A 24,808-nucleotide genomic window follows, 5' to 3' on the forward strand; every position below is an offset into this window, starting at 1 on the left:
TAGGTACAAAAAGAGACTTGTACAAAACATTCGAAGAGTCTCAGAAGACCTTTACATGTATAATTGTCAAACTTTGGGTATCCAGAAACCACATTGGTCCCAGTGTGCATCCGCCTCTGGTAGCATATAAAAAATTAAATAAATTTATACACAAACACATATACCAAGTATTAAGAAATAACAATCCAAAAATCTATATTATGTTTCAATAACTTGTAAACATATGAATTGGAATTATGTTTTGAAAATTCAAAATTTAGATTTTGTTTCCCTAATTTCCAAGTGTTACCTGGGAAATGAATGCTAGCTTACTTAGTCTAGTTATAGAAGATGAGGTTTGAAGGGCTTTGTTTCAAAGGCATCCTTCTAAATCCCCAAGGCTTGATGGAATGTCACCGTTATTTTATCAAAAGTTCTAGCATATTGTGGGCAATGATGTAGTGGGTACGGTGCGGTCATTCTTTGCATCAGGAAGGCTACTGAAAGAGATATGTTATACGCATGTGGTGCTGATACCAAAGGTGAAGGAACCTCAAGACATGTCTCAATTGCGTCCGATTAGTTTGTGCAACGTTCTTTACAAAATCTATGCTAAAGTTTTGGCGAATAGGTTAAAGGCTTTGTTGTCATCACTAATTTTGCCATTTCAAAGTGCTTTTGTCCCTGGATAGTTAATTTCTGATAATTTTTTGTTAGCATCCAAGGTTAGTCATTTCCTTCATAATAAAAAAAGTGGGAAAGATGGGTTCCTTGCACTTAAATTGGATTGAAGTAAGGCATATGACCAGGTGGAAATGAGCTTCTTGGAAACTATGATGAAGGAAATGGGCTTTGCTGATGCTTGGGTGGCTCTTGTTATGGCTTGTGTGTCTTCAGTTTTGTACTCTTTCCATGTTAACGAGGATATGAAAGGTTATTTGATTCCTTCGAGAGGTTTACGACATAGTGATCCACTCTCTATATCTCATTTTTCTTTGCGTGGAGGAGTTATCTGCCCTTATTTCTACGAAAGAAAAAGAGGGCTTGTTTGATGGGATTTGGCTGGTAGAATCAGCACCAAGTCTTCACCATCTGTTGTTTGCAGATGATAGTTTTTTCTTCACACGGGCTACGGTTGAGGACTGTGGAGTGGTCCAACATGTGTTAGATGTGTACTCTTAATCATCGGTCAGGCAATTAATTTTCTAAGAGCAGTGTGACCTTTAGTGCTAATGTTGCACCACACTTGCAAGGTCAGTTCGCCTCTTTTCTGGGAGTCCAGTGCGTTGAGCGCCATGAGAGTTATTTGGGCTTGCCAACTTTTGTGGGTAAAAAGACCTTTTCTTTCATCAATGAGCGGGTTGCTAAACGTCTTAATGGATGAAAGGGTAAAATGTTGAGTAATGCAGGGCGGGAGCTACTTATCAAGGTGGTGACCCAAGCCTTTCAGGCATATGCCATATAAAGCTTCTTATTGCCTAAAACCTTATGCGAAGAACTGCAACAACTAATGGTAGGCTTCTAGTGGAGTAGTGATATCGAATCCCCGTAAAATTCATTGGATGTCTTGGGAGAAGATGTGTTGTCCTAAACAAGAAGGCAAATTGGGTTTTCGGGATCTTTATGCATTCAATTTAGCCTTTTTGGCAAAGCAGGTTTGGAGGCTAGTTCACTATCTGGAGTCCTTGGTAGCTCGAGTATTGAAAGCTAAGTATTTCCCAATTGGATCATTGTGGGATGCCTTGGCATTGGTGTCAACTTCGTATGTTTGGAAGAGTATTTTGAAGTCACGGAGTGTGTTGGAGCAGGGCTCATGGTGGGCGATTGGCAATCGTAATGATGTTCAGGTATGGCACGATCGATGGTTGCGTAGACCATCTACCTTTAAGATTCTTACACCGTCCTCTCCTCATATTGTAAAGCTTCAGTGAAGGATTAGATTACACCAAAAGGTATGGCTTAGAGAGTTCATTTGCCACACCAACTTTTTTTCGGAGGAAGAAGTTCTATTGATATGTTTGATCCCTCTTAGTCTTCGAAGGCCTACAAATCAAGTAATGTGGCATTACGATAATAAGGGCCTTTTCTCCGTCAAAAGTGCATATAAGGTGGCTCGTGTTGGTTGTGCGTCCCTATCTGTTATGGTGTCCTCTTCTTCTCATGGGGAGGAGTGCTTACGTTAGGCTTTGGCAAGTCATTTGGAAGGCCCGTGTACCGTCTAAAGTGAAAATGTGTGCACTAATACTTTACCAACGAGATCAAATCTGATTACCAAATGAGTGAGGCTCGATGTTTCCTGTCCAAGATGTGATGGGCTCCGAGAAATAGCGACACGTGTTAGGGGACTGCAATTTCTCGAGTGCAATGTGGTTTATTGTGCCTTTGGGCCTGGGTACAATGTCAAGTTTCGATGAGCCTTTAAAAGAATGGTTGTTTAGACTTTTGGAGGAGAAGACGGTGGATTTTAAGGTAGTATTAATGCCAATTTGGGGTCTATGGAAGGAAAGGAATTGTATGGTCTGGGAGAGGCGTACTAACGGCCTTTTCTACGTGGTTCAACGGTCTTTGTCTTGGTTGCATGACTTTCATGCGACTAATAAACTGCCCACCCTAGTTAAGGAGCTTCGGCAACAACGATGGATAACGCCTAGCGATGGATGGTTGAAGTTGAACATTGATGGAGCAGCAAAAATGGCGAAGGGGATTTGAGGTGCAGGTGGAGTTATCAAGGGGAGTAATGGTGGTTTCAGAGCAACGGGAGTGTGGCGTTTTCAGGGGCTATCGTCGGTTAATTAAGTCGAGCTGCTTGTTCTCCGTGCGGGGTTGCAACTAGCGAGGTTTCTTCGCTGTACCCAAGTGGTGGTCGAAACTAACTCCTTAGAGGCAATGGCGGTTTGCAATGAAAGGAACATGGACCTGTCAAATCTTGGTTTTATTGCCAATGATATACAGGTGTTGATGGCTGACTTTGGTGGGTGTACCATTTCATACATCCCACGTCAGTGTAAGAGTGTGGCACATCGCCTTGCTAAGTCTTGGTTTTCTAGTGGTGGGACATTCTTTTGGTTTGAGGAACCCGCGGATATTATTCAGGATATACTTCACCAAGATGTACACTTGATTTGAGTTATTTTATCGATAAAGCCGTCGTACCATTTCAATAATAAAAATGTACCATTTCAATAATAAAAATTAAAAAAAAAAATTGTTTCCCTAATTCATCCGAAATGAAATGTTTGGAATGAAAATTAGAAATTTTGTTTCAGATCCGATCATTGTAAAAACCACCTCTAGTTAGTCATGCGTTATTTTTCTCTAGTTGATTAGAAGATGTATAAAAATTGACTCACAAAATCAATAAATTTTATAACGAGCTTTATGCATAGTCGTGATGTCGTCACAACTTAAAAACAAAATTGGAGCCGGGTCCAAAAGAAAAGGTCTTAAAGTTAGTGCCGAGCTATGGTTGGCAAATTGACGGTTGCTTGTTTGGGCTCGTCTAGGCCTGTTTTGTATAGAGCATCTCACTTCAAATTTTTTTTGGAACAAAAAAAATATTATTTACGCTTAAGGGTGGGGGAACAGATTAAACCACATATAATGGACTAGTAATAACATAATATTAAGGATCTCACTTCAACTTGACTTATTTATTTTTGCTTTAGACTTTTATAGCTTTCTCCAACATAATTAGGACCACTTAGTAATACGACATAATTGTACTTTTTTTTTTTATTGTAAGTGAGCATTTTAAGATTTGACTCACATTAATGACGAGTTCAATTTCAATATTATTATGATGAGTCTATTATATGACTTATGCTAAATCTCCTACCCTTAAGTACATGTGTATAAAAAAAATATAAAATAATATTACAAATGATATTCTACACTAATTTAAAAGAAAATTTTAAACTGAAAAGCAGCAGATCAAAGAAGAAACTAATGATATTTACCATCCTCATTTTCATTCATCTGGTTGGCAATTACGTGCAGCATGCTTAAACCTGATAATAGTAGTGAGTAGTACAAAAGTGAACCAAATCACTCTGCCAAATACTGCAAATCTATTGATATTATTGGGCCACTTTATTATTTTTCCATGTGGCTCCACACAACTGGTAGGAATTATTGAGAGTTGGTCCGCTCATGGTTAAAGGCCAGTCAATTAAATTGCTATTTTTCGTTTCATTATCATCACTTTTCTTTAACAGTCGGGGATTACTGAATAGTTAGAAAAATAACGATGAAGATTGTTTAAAAAGTTAAATTATTTGATAGGTTAGATCACCGAAGACAAATTCCAGCATCCAAACCCAAAACAAGAACTTGCAAAAAACGGAGCACTCTTTTAGAATTTGGGCTTTTTCTTTGTTCTACAATACAAAGCTATTAAGATCTTAAGATTATAGGAAAAGGTATTTTTGGACCACCATATTGCTAATAATTAAATGGTGGGGCGAATCCTATATAAACTTATGCCTAGAGGGATTTCTAATCGAAGGAGCAACGCAGCCTTAGCTGGAAATTAGGGGGGAAAAGAAAGTTTTTATGACTTCTTTTATCTCCCAACATGAGCCAATGTAGTTTCTAAATGTGATTGTTGATGATTTTTTGTTTTCAATCTAAAAATAAGGTGAAAACAAAATGCAAATTAATTTTCACCGCATGAGAAAATAAGAGGAAAAATGAAGCAGCGTGAGTTAAACATGATGGGTATGGTATAGAAATATCATGTTAGTTTTTTGACGTAGATCTGTAGTGGTGACACGTGTGTTGTTGGCGATTAGTAAGAGAGTGTTACATATTCTCTATATCAAAAAATTGATCACATAGGATAACGTATCCCATATTTTATACCAAGTGTAGCTGTTTGATTTCATCAATATATTATCGCGATCGTTTTTTCTTTAAAATTTTATTTAGTTTTGTTGTGTTCCTATATACCATTATTGCATGAGAAGATTACTAAATTGTTCGAAAGTTTTAGGCTTATAGACTGTTTAGGATCAATTTCATCTTTCATACCTCAATTTGTTTAGGATTTATTTTCATGCCTCTTTTTAATAAGAGAACACCATACCTAAACTCTACATGTGCCATTTTCACTTTCAACTCTTGAATTCAGGCCCTGTGCCACTCCACTTTTTGCACACCCACCACGCCGTCTCTCCGCTCAGGTTTGCTGATTGTTTTTCACTTGAGATAAAATTTGTTTATAATATCCGACTTACAACACAGTTTTATTCATTTTGTTGTTAGGAAATTCATGTGCTTCACACGCAATCCTTCAAAAACAATGTGTATGGATATTCCAAATGTAAAACACCCTTAAAAAAATAAAGTCACCACCAAATTCTCGCTCTAAGTATTTAAGCAAAATAACAAACAAAACTAAAACAATCCAGATCCAAATTGTAGGGATCTTAAAGATTTTCACATCTTAGTCGTTCATCGTATATCGTGTAAAAAAATTATTTTGAATTTTTTATTTAAAATTAAATGCAAATAGTGTTTAACGAAAACTGATCGCACAATATACGATAAACAGCTAGGCTGTGAGGATTTTTAGGACACCAACGTCTTAAAATCCAATATATATATATATATATATATATATATATATATATTAATGGGAGAGTGTGCTAAGCCTCCATAATCGAACATAAGACCTATTACTTATAAATAAAGAAAAATATCATTAAATCGTAGTATTACGTGATAATATATATTTAATATTTAACACAGATACATACATGCACACCGACGTCTTGAATTTTTAAATTTTAAGGGAGGGAGGGAAGGAAGGAAGGAAGGTTGGTCTGGCATCAACATACAACATTCACATCGTCCTCAGTCGTCTCAGTCGGTACGTCCCTTTCCCTTTGTTTATTTGTACTCCGACCCCAGCTGCCGCCCGTACGCGGCTTCTAGTGAGCTTCCTCCAAACATCAATCCCATTTTCTTCCTAGACAAAAAAAATAAATAAAAAAAATAACTGAAAATAAATAAAGATACAAAATTGGTTTGGTCCACAATTACACTTAGGGACCATATTTTATTTTTTCTAGGAGTTCGTTTTTGCTCACCCCGACTTTATACCGTTTTCAAAAATTTACCAAGTGTCTATTTAACAAATCATGATTACGTACGTATTTAATGAGGTTCGTTCTTTTGATTTAGATTGCATTAGCCTGGAATTTCTGTTTATATTTTGATGGAAAATGTAAACATATATATTAGATTATAATAAATTCTACCTTTGGGCAGAAAAAATAAAAAAAATAAAAGTTCATGCCTGCTCTACATAACAGAAAAAGAGGAAGAAAAAAAAAAAAAAAAAAAAAAACTGAAGTGGTGAAACGGTCATCTTGGGTTATGCGTAGGCCTGGCAATTCCTAACACGATCCGATAACCCGACACGACACGACACGAAATTAACAGGTGTTCAGATCGACACGATAACGAATCGGGTCGTTATCAGGTAACCCGATAAGCACCTGTTAAGATAACGGGTTGATTCGGGTATACACATGGGTAACACGATACACGATAAGCAGAATATTATTTTTATAATTTTATAACCCTAAAAAAATGTTGTAATAATTATATACATTAATTTAACAATTTTATACCCCTAAAAACTATAATAAATATATATATATATATTAAATTAACTATAAAGTCTATAATAATTATATTAATTATATATACTATAATAATTATACCCCCAAAATATTAACTATCTATAATAATTATATAATTATATAATTATATATATATATATTTAATTTTGAATTAAATTTTATAAAAACTATAATAATTATTAATTAATATGCATGATGCATCCATTGATTTGATTCCATTCCATTCATGCTGCTCTTTTTGAAGAAAAATAGAGGGAAAATGAAAATGATAAGAAAAGTTGAAAATGAAACAAAAAAGCGAGGGAATTAGGGAAAGATGTTGGAGGGAAAAGTGAAAATTATAAGAAAAGTTGAAAAGGAAACAAAAAAGAGAGGGAAAAATGAAAATTAATAGAAGTGGTGAGAATTTTTTTTTTTTTTTAAGTTATTAACTTTTTATCACACATATGACATATCTCACTATTTTTATAATGATACATGTGATATACTACTCCGTGTACCAATCAATTACACGTACAAAATAAATAGATTTAAATCTACTTAATAAATAAATATATGTATATGTGTGTGTGTGTGTATATATATATATATATACCATTGGAACTTGATGGGATACGAATTCTTCGAAACTAATTTGAACGATCCTAACAGTCAAACTTGTTCGTATATGCTTTGAGATCACATCAGCAAAAACTCGCAAAAAACAAACATTCAGAGATCAAGTAACGTGACAAAACTTTTCGACGCTTATAAACGAAAAATCACGATTTAACAGTTATTTTAACTTCGATTTTGATGATTTTTTATAGCTACACTCCTTAACCCTATATGAATACAGTGAATGAATTTGATCTTCAATTTAAAATATTTACACAAGTGGATACTACAAAATTTTATGTTATAATTGATGAAAGTATAAATAAACTCTAAGTGTTAGTTAATCTATTGTTTTTATGGGATACGAATTCTCTTAAACTAATTTCAACGATCACAACCATCAAACTTGTTTGTATATGCTTTGAGATCACATCAGCAAAAAATCACAAAAAACAAACATTCAGAGATCAAGTAACGGGACAAACCTTTTCGACGCTTATAAACGAAAAATCACGATCTAACGGTTATTTTAACTCCGATTTTGATGATTTTTTACAGGTACACTCCTTTACCCTATATGAATACAATGAATGAATTCGATCTTCAATTTAAAATATTTACACAAGTGGATACCACAAAATCTTATGTTATACTTAATGAAAGTATAAATAAACTCTAAGTGTTAGTCAATCTATCGTTTTGATGGGATACGAATTCTCCAAAACTAATTTCAACGATCCAAACCGTCAAACTTGTTTGTATATGCTTGGATATCACATTAACAAAAAATCACAAAAAACAAACATTCAGAGATCAAGTAACGGGACAAAGCTTTTCGACGGTTATAAACGAAAAATCATGATTTAACGGTTATTTTAACTCCGATTTTGATGCTTTTTTACAGGTACACTCCTTGACCCTATATGAATACAATGAATGAATACGATATTCAATTTAAAATATTTACACAACTGGATACCACAAAATCTTATGTTCTACTTAATGAAAGTATAAATAAACTTTAAGTGTTAGTCAATCTATCGTTTTGTTGGGATACGAATTCTCCAAAACTAATTTCAACGATCCAAACCGTCAAACTTGTTTGTATATGCTTGGAGATCACATCAAAAAAAAATCACAAAAAACAAACATTCAGAGATCAAGTAACGGGAAAAAGCTTTTCGACGGTTATAAACGAAAAATCACGATTTAACGGTTATTTTAACTCCGATTTTGATGATTTTTTACAGGTACATTCCTTGACCCTATATGAATACAATGAATGAATTCGATCTTCAACTTAAAATATTTACACAAGTGGATACCACAAAATCTTATGTTATACTTAATGAAAGTATAAATAAACTCTAAGTGTTAGTCAATTTATCGTTTTGATGGGATACGAATTCTCCAAAACTAATTTCAACGATCCAAACCATCAAACTTGTTTGTATATGCTTGGAGATCACATCAGCAAAAAATCATAAAAAACAAACATTTAGAGATCAAGTAACGGGACAAACCTTTTCAACGGTTATAAACAAAAAATCACGATTTAACGGTTATTTTAACTCCGATTTTGATGATTTTTTTACAGGTTCACTCATTGACCCTATATGAATACAATGAATGAATTCGATTTTCAATTTAAAATATTTACACAAGTGGATACCACAAAATCTTATGTTATACTTAATGAAAGTATAAATAAACTCTTAAGTGTTAGTCAATCTATCGTTTTGATAGGATACGAATTCTCCAAAACTAATTTCAACGATCCAAACTGTCAAACTTGTTTGTATATGCTTGGAGATCACATCAACAAAAAATCATAAAAAACAAACATTCAGAGATCAAGTAACGGGACAAACCTTTTCGACGGTTATAAACGAAAAATCACGATTTAACGGTTATTTTAACTCCAATTTTGATGATTTTTTACAGGTACACTCCTTGACCCTATGTGAATACAATGAATGAATTCAATCTTCAATTTAAAATATTTACACAAGTGGATACCACAAAATCTTATGTTGTACTTAATGAAAGTATAAATAAACTCTAAGTGTTAGTTAATCTATCGTTTTGTTGAGATACGAATTCTCCAAAACTAATTTCAACGATCCAAACTGTCAAACTTGTTTGTATATGCTTGGAAATCACATCAACAAAAAATCACAAAAAAACAAACATTCAGAGATCAAGTAACGGGACAAAGCTTTTCGACGGTTATAAACAAAAAATCACGATTTAACGGTTATTTTAACTCTGATTTTGATGATTTTTTTACAGCTACGCTCCTTGACCCTGTATGAATACAATGAATGAATTCGATCTTCAATTTAAAATATTTACACAAGTGGATACCACAAAATCTTATGTTATACTTAATGAAAGTATAAATAAACTCTAAGTGTTAGTCAATCTATCGTTTTGTTGGGATACGAATTCTCCAAAACTAATTTCAACGATCCAAACTGTCAAACTTGTTTGTATATGCTTGGAGATCACATTAACAAAAAATCACAAAAAACAAACATTCAGAGATCAAGTAACGGGACAAACCTTTTCGACGGTTATAAATGAAAAATCACGATCTAACGGTTATTTTAACTCTGATTTTGATGATTTTTTACAGCTACACTCCTTGACCCTATATGAATACAATGAATGAATTTGATCTTCAATTTAAATTTTTTTTTATAAGTGGGTACCACAAAATCTTATGTTGTACTTAATGAAAGTATAAATAAACTCTAAGTGTTAGGTAATCTATCGTTTTGTTGGGATACGAATTCTCCAAAACTAATTTCAACGATCAAAACCGTCAATCTTGTTTGTATATGCTTGGAGATCACATCAACAAAAAATCACAAAAAACAAACATTCAGAGATCAAGTAACGGGACAAAGCTTTTCGACGGTTATAAACGAAAAATCACGATTTAACGGTTATGTTAACTTCGATTTTGATAATTTTTTTACAGATACACTTCCTGACCCTATATGAATACAATGAATGAATTCGATCTTCAATTTAAAATATTTACACAAGTGGATACCACAAAATCTTATGTTGTACTGGATGAAAGTATAAATAAACTCTAAGTGTTAGTCAATCTATCGTTTTGTTGGGATACGAATTCTCCAAAACTAATTTCAACGATCCAAACCGTCAAACTTGTTTGTATATGCTTGGAGATCACATCAACAAAAAATCACAAAAAACAAACATTCAGAGATCAAGGAATGGAACAAAGCTTTTCGACGGTTATATACGAAAAATCACGATTTAACGGTTATTTTAATATATTTTTATATGGTATAGTATTATTATTTTATTTCTTTTCATAATTATTTTGGTAAACTTCTCATAATTTGAATGATTTTTAATGTTTGGTTTTTCTATACTTAGTTTATGCGGAAGAGAGTTCTGACGTGGAAAACCTTACTGAAAACATCTTCAACATAACTCTTCAAGGCAATAGATGAAGCCAAAGTTTCAATACAATTTCATGATGATCGATGTAAATTGAAGATTTTGTAGATAGAGGTGTAAACTTTTGAGAAAGACTTACAATCTTGAAAACAAAAACTCTTTCATTTTGCATATCCTTGCACATTTAATATTTGTAATAGATTAGTAGTGTATGTATTATTTTTTTATTAGGCTCTTATTTTCGAATGTAGATATAGTACTTAAACAACAAATGTTTTAATGTTTTGAAGTAATATTTATGTGGTAATGTGTGATATGTGCAAATTTAAAAAAAAAAAAATATTTTTTTCTTAACGGGTCATAACGGGTGTGACACGACACGACCCGTTAAGATAACAGGTGTTACACGAAAACGACACGAACACGACAGACACGACCCGTTTGCCAGACCTAGTTATGGGGTGAGCCAAAACGAACTATTTTCTTAATAGAAAAAAAATCATATCTTAATCGTTTTTAATTTCCCATTCCATGTGCTGGTGACTGTTGGAACTTCCTTTGGTGTGTTAGAACTTCCTGCTCAAATAAGACGTGCGTAGATCCAGACAGATAGTATTCAGATTAAACAGAGTTTAAATTTTGTATTTTATTAAAAATAAAGAGATAGGATCCTCGCCGGATCCTCTTTGTGAGGATTCCGGGATCCTTTAATCATGTTTTTTCATCATATATTGTACGGTCAGAAATCAATTTAAATTATATTATTTAAAATTAAACACAAGCACTACCTAACGAAAACTGATGACATAATATACAATGAACATACATAATTAAAGAATCATTGAGATTCTCACAAAGAAAATACGATCAGGATCCTATCTCAAAAATAAAAGCATAAAAAAAGAGGGGAGGGGTGGAGTGTAGGTCATTCTTCTTGTCACACTATTTGACTTTGGCTTCTGGTAAGACTGTTTATTATTATTATGTTAATTTAAGATGGGTTAGGTGAGGTTTTGGACAAAAAAAAATCTCAAATTGTGCAATACTGCAATTGCCATAGAAGGATCGTAGATTCACATGAAGAGGACACAGCTAGCTAGCCTCCTATTTTGACCCTGCTTCTACTTGTCATCTTCATAATATGTAGTGTTGATTTACAGGTTTGAATATGCATGGATTGAAAATGTACGGCGATTTGGATCCTCGAAGATCATTGAGAGTTTTTGGTTAGTTGATCATACCTACGGAAGCATCTGGGATTGGTAAAAATGGTAACGGTAGCTAAATGTATGAGTTGGGATGGGCGAGACTTCGATTTTTTTAGCACGGTAATATGATGAAGATATTTTTATTTTAGTAGACATCAAAGAAAATACATTAAAAAAATCTGTTTATATTCTACAACTCATAGACTAAATAGCTAAAATGAATTTCTTTTATGATTTAAATTCTTGTTAGTTCGAAGAATCTTCAAATTTAATCGGTGATGTTATTATAAATTATTGTATTTTTTTTTTAATTTGAAATTTTGGTGAATAACAAACCTAACAAAAGCAAATAGAGAAGCATAATTAAGGGAATAGGTAGTCATTGTCAGATGCCTGCTAATATACAACTGAGACTGATTAATTATTACTAATTAAACAAGTATGTGACATGGGCATTTTATGGAGGACCTTTTCCACCTAGATAAAGTTTGTTATTGGTAAGAAGGCATCTCTTTTCACTTTTCATTCAATTTTTACAACAAAGCACAGCATCTTTTCAACATCCTTAAGGCTCACCATTTTATTTAACAGTTGAATGAATTTAAATTTTGAAATTTGTGTTTATCGACTACAAAAATTTCGAAATTTAAACTTATTTAACGATGATAAATATGACGATGAACATCAACGTCACTTAAAAATGTTGAACAAAAATATTCCTCAATTTTTATCCTCTTGCTACCACTTGTATTGTGTTGATAAATTCCTATAATCTTGAAGACTGCAAAATGTTTATTTTTTGGTTGGAGACAGGAAAATATTAGTAATATTGTACCAAAAAGAAAAATTAAAACTAAAACTAAATTATAATTCATTTCTATACCCAAGTCTGGGTTTGCTATGGCCCGCGCAGCGCACAACAGATTTTGGTGGTGCGTCCCACATCGAACATGAACCATGTTCCACTGACCTCGTTCGGCAGCCGCGTAGGCATTTGCCAGTTGGGTGATCGCCATGTTGTGGGCCCCAAATCTAGCTGTCTCCAATCAGCTGATCATCAAATTGGCGCACCCAAGCAACAGCTTCCGGTTTCCGGCTCGAGCCACCCTTCATGTACCTGTTCATTGATTCGCAGAGTTCCGATCTGCTGTGGCGGAGAACATCTCGATTTCAGCGTTTTCCATTATTTGGAGAAAAGAAATTGTAGCATTAGTCTCTTAATTTTATTTTAATTGAAATAGTGGCCACTTAATAAAAAATTTATGGTCATTGATCTCTTAATTTTTCAAAATGTGCAGTTATAGTATTTTTCGTCAACTCTGTTAAAACTTCCGTTAAAATAAGCTAGTAATAAGGGGTGAAAGCGTGGGGTAAGCCTCACCAAGGTCTAACAATGTGGTTGAAATTTGCATTTTACGAGAAACAAAATTTTAGTATTGCTTTTTTTTATTTTATAATCCTCTAACCAAATTTCTGTATACGGTTGACAATTGGCAAGGCCACAGCTACCCGCGTAATCGTAACGACTCTAACGAGAGCTCACGGCAAAACACGTAGGATCTTCCTCTTCGAATCCTCTCTCCCCCAGACACATCTCCACTAAAAGACAAGGCCGAGTTCCGACTAGGACCGGTGGTGCGCACTGCGCTCCCGGTTCACCCAAGCCGATCCCTTAGCCGACTCGCTCGAATCAACACAACGTGGAAGCGCGTATTAATTTAGTTCACACTTACACAGTTAGACCCAGGTTCTACATTGATGTTAACATTTCGTTTAATTAATTAAACACCCCCAGACACAGTCCAAATATTAATTAATTAATCTAAATTAAATAATTAAAATGAATTAAACTAATATAAATATAAACACTGAAAAGCCAGCCTGAAAGGTTCCAGAGCTGCTCAGAGCTCTCTCTCTCTCTCCATCTCAGCTGAGCAAATCTCGCACATTTCCCAAGAAGGCCTCAACGACACCGTTCTGAGATCGCCGGAAGCTGTCCAGTTCTGTAATATTTCCGGACAATGTGTAACTTACGCGCTCTGGTTGTAGCTGCTCTGCTTCTTCACTCTGTATTAGCTCTCGTCTCTGCTCAGCGATCTAGTCAATGGAAAACACTTAGCGGTAATCCTCTAAACCACCGGCCTCTGTTTTGCTTCATGTATAAATTTTTCTTGAATTTTTGATAATTTTATGTTTGGTTGCTGAGAAAATGGAGGAATCCGGGAAATATTGAGACGGCGGAAGTTATAAATAGAAAGTAGTTGCTTAATTGCGTATTATATAGTGAGTGTGCATGTAACGTGTTTAGTGGAATTAAGTGTATTTCTTGTTGAATAGGGGAAGAAAGTTTGCAATTTCATTAAAGAAAGGAGAAAAAAGCTTTCTGGCCTTCCTTTTTTGTACTAGTTTTTCCTTGCTTTTGATTACGAAGCTGAAAAGCCGCTTGATTGATACTGAGATTGAATTCGAAATCGGACTAGGAGAATTGGTCTATCCCGACTGTATTAATTTTGAGGAGATGTATGATAAAAAATTAACTTAAGGAAATGTGAAACATGGGTTTCAAAATTCGGCGCTTTTAAACGATGATCTTTTTGAAAGTTTTCATAATTTCCCATTGGTTTGAAATGGGAACAATTGCTAGAATCTGTTAGTGCTCCCAATTGGGAATCTGTATTATTGTGGGACAATTTTTCCCAACTATATGTTCAATGAGCTAACTGGATTGATCTGGTTTGCAGGAGATGCACCTAAGGTTGTAGCACGCGGTGGATTTTCAGGGCTCTTTCCAGGTTTTAGTTCCGCGGCGTTCGATTTGGCATTGATCACAAGTGTACCCGATGTGATCTTATGGTGTGATGTTCAGTTGACGAAGGATGGAGCTGGAATTTGCTTTCCAGATCTCTTGTTGAATAATAATTCCAATATTAACGAGGTCTTGCCGCAAAAGGAGAAAGCTTACCTAGTTAATGGAGTTAGTACCAAAGGATGGTTTACCGTGGATTATACTTCGGATGGCCTAGTAAATATCTCTGGTGAGTGCAGATTGTCTGAAACTGTTTCTGCTATATTGTTAATGGCCATGATTTTAACAAGGCTGTGCATGTCAAGTTACTTGAATACAGAAGTAGCTAAAAAGGAATTTGCATTTTTTTCCCCTTTTTTATTTGTTTATTTAATTTTTTATGAAAGGGTGACTGCTGAATTTGAAGATTATGTCGTATAAACTTTACAATCCAAACATGTCATGTTAGATACACTTCTGACATTCTATATGTTATTATGTCGTATAAACTATTTCATATGTACAATTTAATAAGTAACACATACAATGTTAAAAGTATATCTGAGATAACATGCTAGCTCGACCACCGCATACACTAGATATATTTATGTGCATAGAATGTATATATCACTTTGAAAGCAAAAGACAATGTATATGTTAACTACTATTTGTTATTGGTAAGAGAAACAATGCACGTTAACTCCTATAATGTCTTACTGATTTTTTGTCACCCATACAGTTACTCAGGGGATATATTCTCGAGCTAATAGGTTTGATGGCAATATGTACCCAATTCTCCTTGTCGAAGATGTTGCTACGCAGTTCAAACCTCCAGGCTTATGGTTGAATATTCAGGTATAAGATAAACTATAGCTTTCTCTTGTCTTTAGAATTGTGAAGTCACGTTTTAACCTTTCGTTTAGATTTCTTTATCTGTTTGAAGAGATGTCTTTTCTCTAATGCTTTTGCAGCATGATATTTTCTTCTCACAACACAACTTGAGCATGAGAAGCTATGTGCTTTCTGTATCTAGACAAGTGGTTGTCAGTTATATCTCATCACCGGAGGTGGCTTTTCTGAACAGTATTAAATCACGGGTTAGTCCGAGTGTAACAAAGCTGGTCTTTCGGTTTTTGGCACAAGATGAGACAGAGCCTTCAACCAACCAAACTTATGGTTCCTTATTGAAGAATCTCACATTTATCAAGACATTTGCCTCAGGAATTCTAATTCCTAAAACTTACATATGGCCTGTCACGAATGATAATTATTTAGTGCCTCACACTTCAGTTGTTTTGGATGCTCATAAAGAAGGGCTAACAGTATTTGCGTCAGATTTTGTGAATGACGTTCCATTACCCTACAATTACAGTTACGATCCAGTGTCTGAGTACCTGCAATTTGTTGACAATGGTGACTTCAGTGTTGATGGTGTACTATCTGACTTCCCAATAACACCATCAGAGGCCATAGGTAACTTATCTTTTTCCTGTTCGTAAGATTTAGTTTTTAGTACGTAACTCTATATGTTTGAAAGAAGATTAAATTTTTTAATGCATGATAGGATGCTTATGAATGATTTAACATTTTTAGGAACTGAATTCAACATATCTTCTAATCTGAACATTTTTTTTTCTACTATGATCCCTTTTAACTGATCTATGTTATTTAGAAATGTCTCACAGGGGTTCACAAGGAAAAATCTTGGAGAGTTGATTTAGCTGTTAATATTTATTGCTTATTCCAATTTAAAACATTAAAGTTGTCTTGATGACGATGATTTTTCTTGACTACCGCAGAGTGTTTTGCTCACCTTGCAAGTAATGCTTCAGGACAAGGTACATCATTGTTTTGTGGTGTTTAGATTTAAAAATTGGCCCTGCTGAGTTGATATTCATAAATTGTGACTTTATTTTACTGATATACGCAAATATCTGAGCATTTTTGCTATAATGTATTTCTTTCATCTATCTTATGATCCAGCCAAGCCCTTGGTTATCTCAAAATACGGAGCAAGTGGAGACTTCCCTGGTTGTACTGACTTGGCATACACAAAAGCAATTGCAGATGGGGTAGATGTACTTGATTGTCCTGTACAAATATCCAAGGATGGGATACCATTTTGCGCAAGCTCTATAAATCTTATAGATAGCACGACAGTTGCTCAATCAGGTTTTAGCAACCTTACAACGTTTGTTCCAGAAATTAAGGCTGGCAGTGGAATATATACCTTTAGCCTAGCATGGAAAGACATTGAAGGCCTGACCCGTAAGTAGAAATAGAGTGTCATTTGCTTGCTTATCAGTGCGACGTTCAAATTTTATTGTTTTACGTATTTATATGATCTCTTCACAAACCATAGAACCTTTAAGTCTGTACGAGATTTTCGTTTTAAGACATCCATTTCACAGATTATGTTATAACTCAGACTGGTGATAAATATTTTTCCTTTTTTTTCTTCTAAACAAGACAATGGTAAAAGTTTACCAACTTTCTAATACACTTAAATTTCTTGAGTGTCACTGTGTTTTAATCTTACACATAACCACTTCCCTTGACATCCTAAATCCTTATATGCCATGTAGGGAGACCCTTGTTAGGAACATTTGTCACCAGTGCTATTAACTGTTACTTCATAAGAATTCACAAACAAGAACACTTTTCTTGAACAATAATTTGACATCTGCTCTATTATTTTTTTCATATTGTAACTGTAGCGACAATATCAAATCCCTCATCAACGTATACATTGTTCCGGAATCCAAGGTTCAAAACTGGTGGCAAGTACTTGACATTATCTGATTTCTTGGCCTTGGCAAAGAAGTCAAACTCTCTTTCTGGTGTCTTGATCGGCATAGAGGTGGGTATTTGCTTCATGTTTCACTGCTTGGCCTATGATTTCATGCTTTATTTGTTGGAAGCTTCAGTAGTTGTTTTTCCAATTTGGAACTTCAAATACAATTTCACCATGTCGTTATGGTGGTAACATTTTGTACTGCTTTCTTTCAGTATGCAGCGTATCTTGCAGAGGAGCAGAGATTAAGTGTAACTGATGCAGTCATGAATACCTTGAGCAAAGCAGGTTTTGATAATAAGACAGCGCTAAATGTCAAGATTCAGTCCACTAATAGTTCTGTTCTGATGAAGTTCAAGGAGAAAACCAGTTACGAACTTGTTTACAAAATTGAAGAGAATATTGGTGATACCCTTAGTTCAACTGTTGAGGACATCAAGAAGTTTGCGGACTCTGTGGTCGTCAACAAGGCCTCTATCTTTCCCGAAAGCGAGGCATTTATCACTGGAGTAACAGATGTTGTATCAAAACTACAAGCCGCTAAGCTTCCGGTTTATGTTGAACTTTTCAGCAATGAGTTTGTAACTCAAGCATGGGACTTCTTCTCAGATCCAACTGTGGAGATCAATTCATTTGTCTTAGGGGCCAATATTGATGGCGTTATCACAGACTTTCCCAAAACCGCCGCAAGATACAAAAGTAAGTGTGTACGTCTATACATCTTTTTCAGGTCTGAATGATGTTAGATACATTAGCGCTTTGAAGATTATAATCAGAGTGCAAGTCCATTTTTCTTTTAGCTACTAAGATTACCGGACATACGTTAGCGACTAATATTTGGTGCTTGATTGTTGCAGAGAACCTGTGTTTACGTCAAAAGCAAATACCCAGCTACATGAGTCCTGTTCAGCCAGCCAGTCTGGTACAAGTCATTACCCCTTCATATTTGCCACCTGCAGAGGCTCCAAATCCAGTCCTGACGGAGAGTGATGTGATTGAGCCACCTTTGCCTTCCGTTACAGCCCTGGCTCATGCGCCAACCGGTGGATCCACAGCGGGAGTTTCACCTCGACCTTCCGGTCAGCCTAAGATTGCCGTACGCTTCTTCCTCTCGTATCTGGCTATGGCAATTGCCGCTCTTTTCCTGGTCTGAAACTGTTGAGGCACGAGTTGATCATATATTGTAATTTAAACATCTTGTTGCTCTTGCTTTGGAGCATTTTGCTGAATGAATATACCGGGGTTAATCATTATTTTATTTTTAACTCGATTACTGGATAGCTGTGCATTCAGGCTTTTGATGTTGTAGGAAATTAAATTCCTCATTCTTCTCCTCGTAAATTTATGCCGTATTTTTTTCGTATTTCGTGGATGTAATTGTACTCATAAATCTTGATTCTATTCCAAATATCAATAAATTGGACACTCTTTTTCCCTTAAACCGGATTGAAATTCTCGGGAGAATTTTATTAAGGCCCATTGTATGCACTCTGTCTTCAATTGCACGTATTCCAGTCGTTACAACTAGGAGAGATAGGTAAAATGATCTAAACTGAAAGCATATATATAATTTTGGTCCAGATACACCATTGATTAAATCGGCATATTATGTTATGTAATAGATAATAAATAATATATAAAAAGAAAAATTTGAAATAGATCTAATTTTATAGACTACATTTTGAAATAGGTCCAATTTTTAATGACTTTTGACTTTTGAAATATGTCCAATTTTTAGTTACTTTGAACCCATTTCAAAAAACCCAAGATAAAATTACATTTGTTAAGGCAATTTTTGGTGGCGCAGCTCCATTACCAAAGTTCATGCCGATGATGGCGCTACATCAATGAGTCACGTACATCAATGTTTAGTTAAATCAACTTTACCTGTTGGATTTGTTTTTCAATCTCTTTCATTTATTTCTAGGCTTTCATTGATGCATGGACTCAACCTGTCAAAACAATGGAGGTGGTGTGGTTTTATTCCCAGCAGGGAAATACTTAGGTGGAGCCTGTGGTTTTCACAGGTGGATGCAAGGGGCCAATGGTGGTGCAGATACAGGGAATCCTACTGGGTCCTGGGTGCATGGCTTGGCCCTTTTTGTACTGAACGGTTTCTATGATCATGGTAGATTAGGAATTATGCACAACTCACCTCCCCCATTGTGGCCTGTCGTCTGTACAAAATTCAAAGCAAAAAATAAATATTTAATTATTTCTATGACCATATTTAATTATTGCAACTACATCTTCATATATGCAATATTATATGTTTTTACATGCTTTTGTAATTTGGAGGAAAATAATTAAGTGGCATGTGGACGGGTTAGATTTCATGGTAAGGAACTAGCTAGGGGCTGTGCGGATTTGTGCAGTTTCCCTTGGCTTTTGATGGAAACTCCAAGTTTAACTGTCTTTATTTTTTTGTTGCTCTTCCTTTGTCTCGGATGAATATCCATCTTGGTTTTTCCTACTGCATAATAAAAACACAGCCATAAGGTCAAAAGTGGAAGGTCCAGATCTTTTCCTCAATATAATCACCATTCGAAGTCGGTGTTTACATACATGTTCATGTGCTGGGTCTTGTTTTCTGTGGAGGATTTTAACTAGATTAGTGATGGACAGACACTCACCCCTTGTTAAATTCTTAATCTCGATTGGTCGATTGCTTGTTTGCATGATTAATTGCAAATTAATTATACGTGCTTGCTTCCTCTGTGTCTTTGTCTTCAGCTTGAATGTGCCATTTCATGTATTTTGTTCAATGTAATCATGTTTTTTTCTTTTCGTTTGACAGAAAATGAATCAGCTTTCAATCTTATCTATTGCATCACATTCAAGCTAATGGACCATCAATGGCTTTCTATGCGTGCATCCTATATGGATTTTAATTTACATATTTTTCAAGAAGCCCTCCCTTTATCTGCATTTGTGGCTAATCTTTGGATATATATTATAACCTTGTAGTCAACTTCAGTTTCCCAAATGCTGTGAAAATAGTGGTATTAACGTGTGGATAACGAAAAACCTCACCAGTCATCTTGTGTCCTGAGTCTGGGGCTGAATTTAATATAGTGGTGTTTAGGTTCCACATTGCATCTTGTAGAAGTTAATTTCACACTTGTAAGTCGAGGTTTGGGTTGGGGAAGTCTATTACGCTTCATCGACGGGTGGAGCACTTGAAAGCCCCCCACCCCTCCCACCCTACACAGAGGCTGGAAAAAGAAAGGGCCCTGGACACAACTCTCTCTCTCTCTCTCTCGTACGGCCAAGCTGCGCTCCCCGTTACTGCAGCTATATAAATAGGTATAACTTTATCTACTAAAACCTGAACCTACAAGTTATGTAATTGATTTTTCTTGCATTGCTAGTTGAATAATATTGACGAAGTGTCTAGTATGTTTATAAGAGCTCCGTAAAAGAAGAACAAAGAGCTGAGAGCACAATGGATTTGCAAAAGGAGAATGAAGATATTATCGCACAATTGAAGGTCTTTTGGCTGCAAGTCAGGGGTAGACGAATAGCACAGGATAGACTTTTTTGGTTAGCAAGCACCTCAATGTCTAAAGGTGTTGAATTGCTATTAAGTTGAAATGAGAGACCATGAGTGTATCCTACTAAAACCTTTTAGTTTTGTGCATGTTCATGTTAGATTTTGAGACGTCACTTGGTGTATGTTTTCGACTTGTGTGATTAAATTCTTGATTAATAAAAATGTGATTTACTCAAGTATTATCTTAATTTGTTATGAATTCTAATTTCAAATTATAAAAGGAATATGTGGTAATTAGTTCATCACATATTGGAAATAAATGGGTATCTGACTTTGACATATGTGACGCACCACGCCTCACATATCAAATAAATAGGTGACGATTTTAGCCTCATTGATACATACGATACGTGACGGATTTATACGTCACCCAATTATGTTCTTTGTGACGCTTACTTCATCACATATCTCCTGAATTTGGTATTTAAATCAATTAATAGGTGGCGAAAATGGTGTCACATATACATAAAATATGTGACGAGTGTGACATTCACCACGTATACGTTCGATGACGCCTCATAGGTGACGCTCGTTGTGATGCTGAAAATGCGTCACATATTATCAAATGTGACACATTTTCTCTTTTTGTGACAAATATCGATCGTCACATAAGCCCTATTTTCTTATAGTGCCAAGGTCCCTCTGCTTGGTCTTATAACAACTGCAAGAACGATCCACATTGCAAGCGACTTCCTACCGTAAGTTCCATTGCCGGGTTTGTTAAATATATAATATTTTGAACTTGCATGAGAACAGGTCAAGTCTTGCCTCATGCTGCTTGGCCATTTTTTCTGGATCTAATCAAATAATGCTAGAAATATTATGTTTTTTCATAAAAGTATCATGTTTTTTTTTTTTTTTTTTTTAATAGAGAAAACGGTAGCAATGGTTCTTCAACTTTAACCCAATTAGAGTAATAGTTCATAAACTAAAAATTCATGATCATTGGTCCCTTAACTCATTAAAATATGCATCTATGGTCCTTTTCGTCAACACCGTCAAAATTCCGTTAAAATGACTCACGTTGGAAGGATCATTGCTACAATTGAACTAGAGTTGAGGGATCATTGCTACAATTGGGTTAAAGTTGAGGAACCATTGCTATAATTTTTTTCATTTGGTTTTTCATATTTGCCCCTTAATTCAACCTCATATGCGTGACACATAACTTATTTTGACGGGGATTCCAATAGAGTTTACGAAAAGATCATAAATTTTTAGTTAAAAAATCATTGCTCAAATTGGGTTGAATTTAAAAGACTTTTTTTTTTTTTTTAAATGATCGGCCTAACATTATTCTTAAAAGTGTCGTGCTTTTATTATAAAGATATAGTTGACAAAAGTGATTCTTAAAAAATCAATCATTACTAAGATATTGTAAATAAATGTAGTCAAAAGCAATATAATTTGCCCCTTTCTTGAATAATAGATGATTGCTTTCTTAATTATTACCTACCATTTACAGTTTGATATGTGCGTAAAACTTCTTCCATTTTAATTAGTAATTTGTGCGACTAATTTGTAGGTAATGAGATAACTCCTTAAACAAGAAATGAGCAAGCAATATTAGTTAGAAAAAGAGGTTTTTATTTTATTGTTTAATACAACGATAATAATGAAAAAAAATTTATGTCAGCTTCATAATAGATCAACAATCAATTGGTATCAAATTTATTATTTGTGAAATTCGAATATAAAACTTTTCACTTACATATGTGACTGGTACGTTGATTTTCTTATTATACCATCAATCTTTTTGAATGGACGAGTTCTGTATAATATTGTTTGAATGGTACTACGTTGAATGTGCGGATATTGCTGATTTTTAATGTTTTTGTTTCCTTTTCATTTTTTTATGTCAGATTTTGAGATTGGATTTCGTCACAAATTCAAAGATCCATGACATAACATCGATCAACAGCAACAACGTCCACATTAACCTTTTTGCGAGCCATGACATAACGATTCACAACATCACCATATCAGCTCCCGGTGACAACCCTCACACCGACGGAATCCACATTGGTACATCACACCACATCGAAATCTTGGATTCAATGATCGCCACCGGGGACGATTGCATATCCTTCAGTTTTGTATCAAACAAGATAAAAATCAGCGGAGTTCACTGCGGTCCGGGCCACGGAATCAGCATTGGAAGCCTTGGCAAGGGTGCTGGTGACGATGTGTCATTCGTGGACATAAGAAACTGCACCTTCGTTGGTACTACAAATGGAGTGAGAGTCAAGACATGGGCTCCCTCCCAACCAGGCGCTGTTTCACATCTTACCGTTGAGTACGTTTGAATCGATAAGGTCGATAACCCCATCATCATCGATCAACAATATTGCCCTGCACGTGGTTGCAGTACAACGGTACGTAATAATAACAACATTTTTTTTTTTTTAACGGAAAATAATAAATATAAAGGGTTTAGGGGCATTTGCATTTTTATTCTTTGGTAAGATGATTTTCTTGACTAAGCCTAAGTGTTCGATCATATTTTGATTTTGGCCATTTGATTAGTTACGTTTATTATGATTATACATGTTGATAATTACATGAAAATGTCCCTATAACGAAATATCAAAATCAAAATCTACTTTGGCACGAGGTTAATAATAAAGTGATGTTGTTTGAACACATAAAGTTGATACTCTTGCTAGCCACTTTCTAATACAAGTGCGACTCACATCCAAAAAATCTAATTATTTTAATTAATCGGAGTACGACCATCTAAAGATGTATATTAATTGATAACAAAATTAAAGATGTGCATTGTATATACAATATGATCCTTATTAATATGTATTGTGTGTGTGTGTGTGTGTGTATGTATATATATTATTACTTAGGGGAAAAAGAATGATTCAAAACTATTACAATAATTTAAAGGAGGAAGAAGTTTCGAACCGAGGCGCATGGTTAGAAACTCAACACCCTATCCACTTGGATATTAGACCAACATGTTTATTAATATGTATGATTATCTAGGTCTTATGTAGAACTTTGATTATAATTGGGTCAGTTGATTTTACTGTGTGCAGGAATCCTCGAGGGTACAGATTCAAGATGTTAAGTTCAGTAATATATGGAGTAGTTCAACCACACAGAGCGCTATTACATTGACATGTAGCCAAACTAACCCCTGCCAGAAGATTGAGATGAGGGACATCAACCTAGCTTACAACGGTCCTGAAGGACCAGCTCACTCGGCATGCACAAACGCAGATGTTGTAACTTATGGCCAACAACAACCACATCCTTGCACAGAAAAGATAGAGCCGTTATACCCCTCAATCTTTGATTAATTAATTAAAAATAGTGTCCACTGTATAACTACTCTTTATGCAACTCTTTGAACCATATATATCATAGTTTTTTTTTATTTCTACGCCCAATCATTCCCTAATAAATCTGTTGTAGTTCAGTGTTAACGATATCGATTTGAATCATTATCATTGGATGAGTTAAATAAACTTAATAAAGGTTCAATCGAAAAAATCTTAGAAAATAATCAATTTAAATCATTATCGTTCGATGAGTCAATTTAAATCATGATACGTGAACGTCTGAAAAGGAAATAGAACAAAGGGAAATTTTTCTCTGTTTCCTCACTTTCTTTAACTCAGTTTCTATTCCATCTTTATTCCCATTTTTCAAAGGTTGCCCCTCGCGTAATGCTTTTGTATGAATGATGTCAGTAAACAAGGTTTTCCAGTTATATTACTCATTAATGACTTGAAATGTGACCTTAATCAAGATTTCTGTTCACATGATAAATGCAGTCCACCATATACGATTAGG

At 34.8% G+C, this 24,808-nt stretch overlaps 1 protein-coding gene and 1 pseudogene across 1 annotated transcript; both read left to right on the forward strand.

Moving 5' to 3' along the window:
* The first annotated feature begins 13,745 nt into the window (after positions 1–13,745).
* On the forward strand, positions 13,746–18,706 carry LOC137742658 (glycerophosphodiester phosphodiesterase GDPDL3-like). The gene is made up of 9 exons (XM_068482581.1): positions 13,746–13,990; positions 14,611–14,904; positions 15,394–15,509; positions 15,626–16,127; positions 16,454–16,492; positions 16,638–16,922; positions 17,372–17,514; positions 17,664–18,147; positions 18,306–18,706. Exons 1-9 carry the CDS (start codon positions 13,891–13,893, stop codon positions 18,599–18,601), a joined length of 2,259 nt encoding a protein of 752 aa, XP_068338682.1. The 5' UTR covers positions 13,746–13,890; the 3' UTR covers positions 18,602–18,706.
* A 2,187-nt stretch (positions 18,707–20,893) lies between these two features.
* Positions 20,894–24,312, forward strand: LOC137742913 (exopolygalacturonase-like; annotated as a pseudogene).
* The last annotated feature ends 496 nt before the right edge of the window (positions 24,313–24,808 follow it).

Source organism: Pyrus communis, chromosome 8, assembly GCF_963583255.1.
Source record: "Pyrus communis chromosome 8, drPyrComm1.1, whole genome shotgun sequence".
NCBI classification, from domain to species: Eukaryota; Viridiplantae; Streptophyta; class Magnoliopsida; order Rosales; family Rosaceae; genus Pyrus; species Pyrus communis.

Bases quoted from the DNA above. Each gene is read 5' to 3' on its own strand.
- LOC137742658 (XM_068482581.1), top strand. From the start codon at position 13,891: ATGTGTAACTTACGCGCTCTGGTTGTAGCTGCTCTGCTTCTTCACTCT. The intron at 14,905-15,393 runs GTGAGTGCAGAT...TCACCCATACAG, and splicing joins TGGCCTAGTAAATATCTCTG to TTACTCAGGGGATATATTCT. The intron at 15,510-15,625 runs GTATAAGATAAA...ATGCTTTTGCAG, and splicing joins GCTTATGGTTGAATATTCAG to CATGATATTTTCTTCTCACA.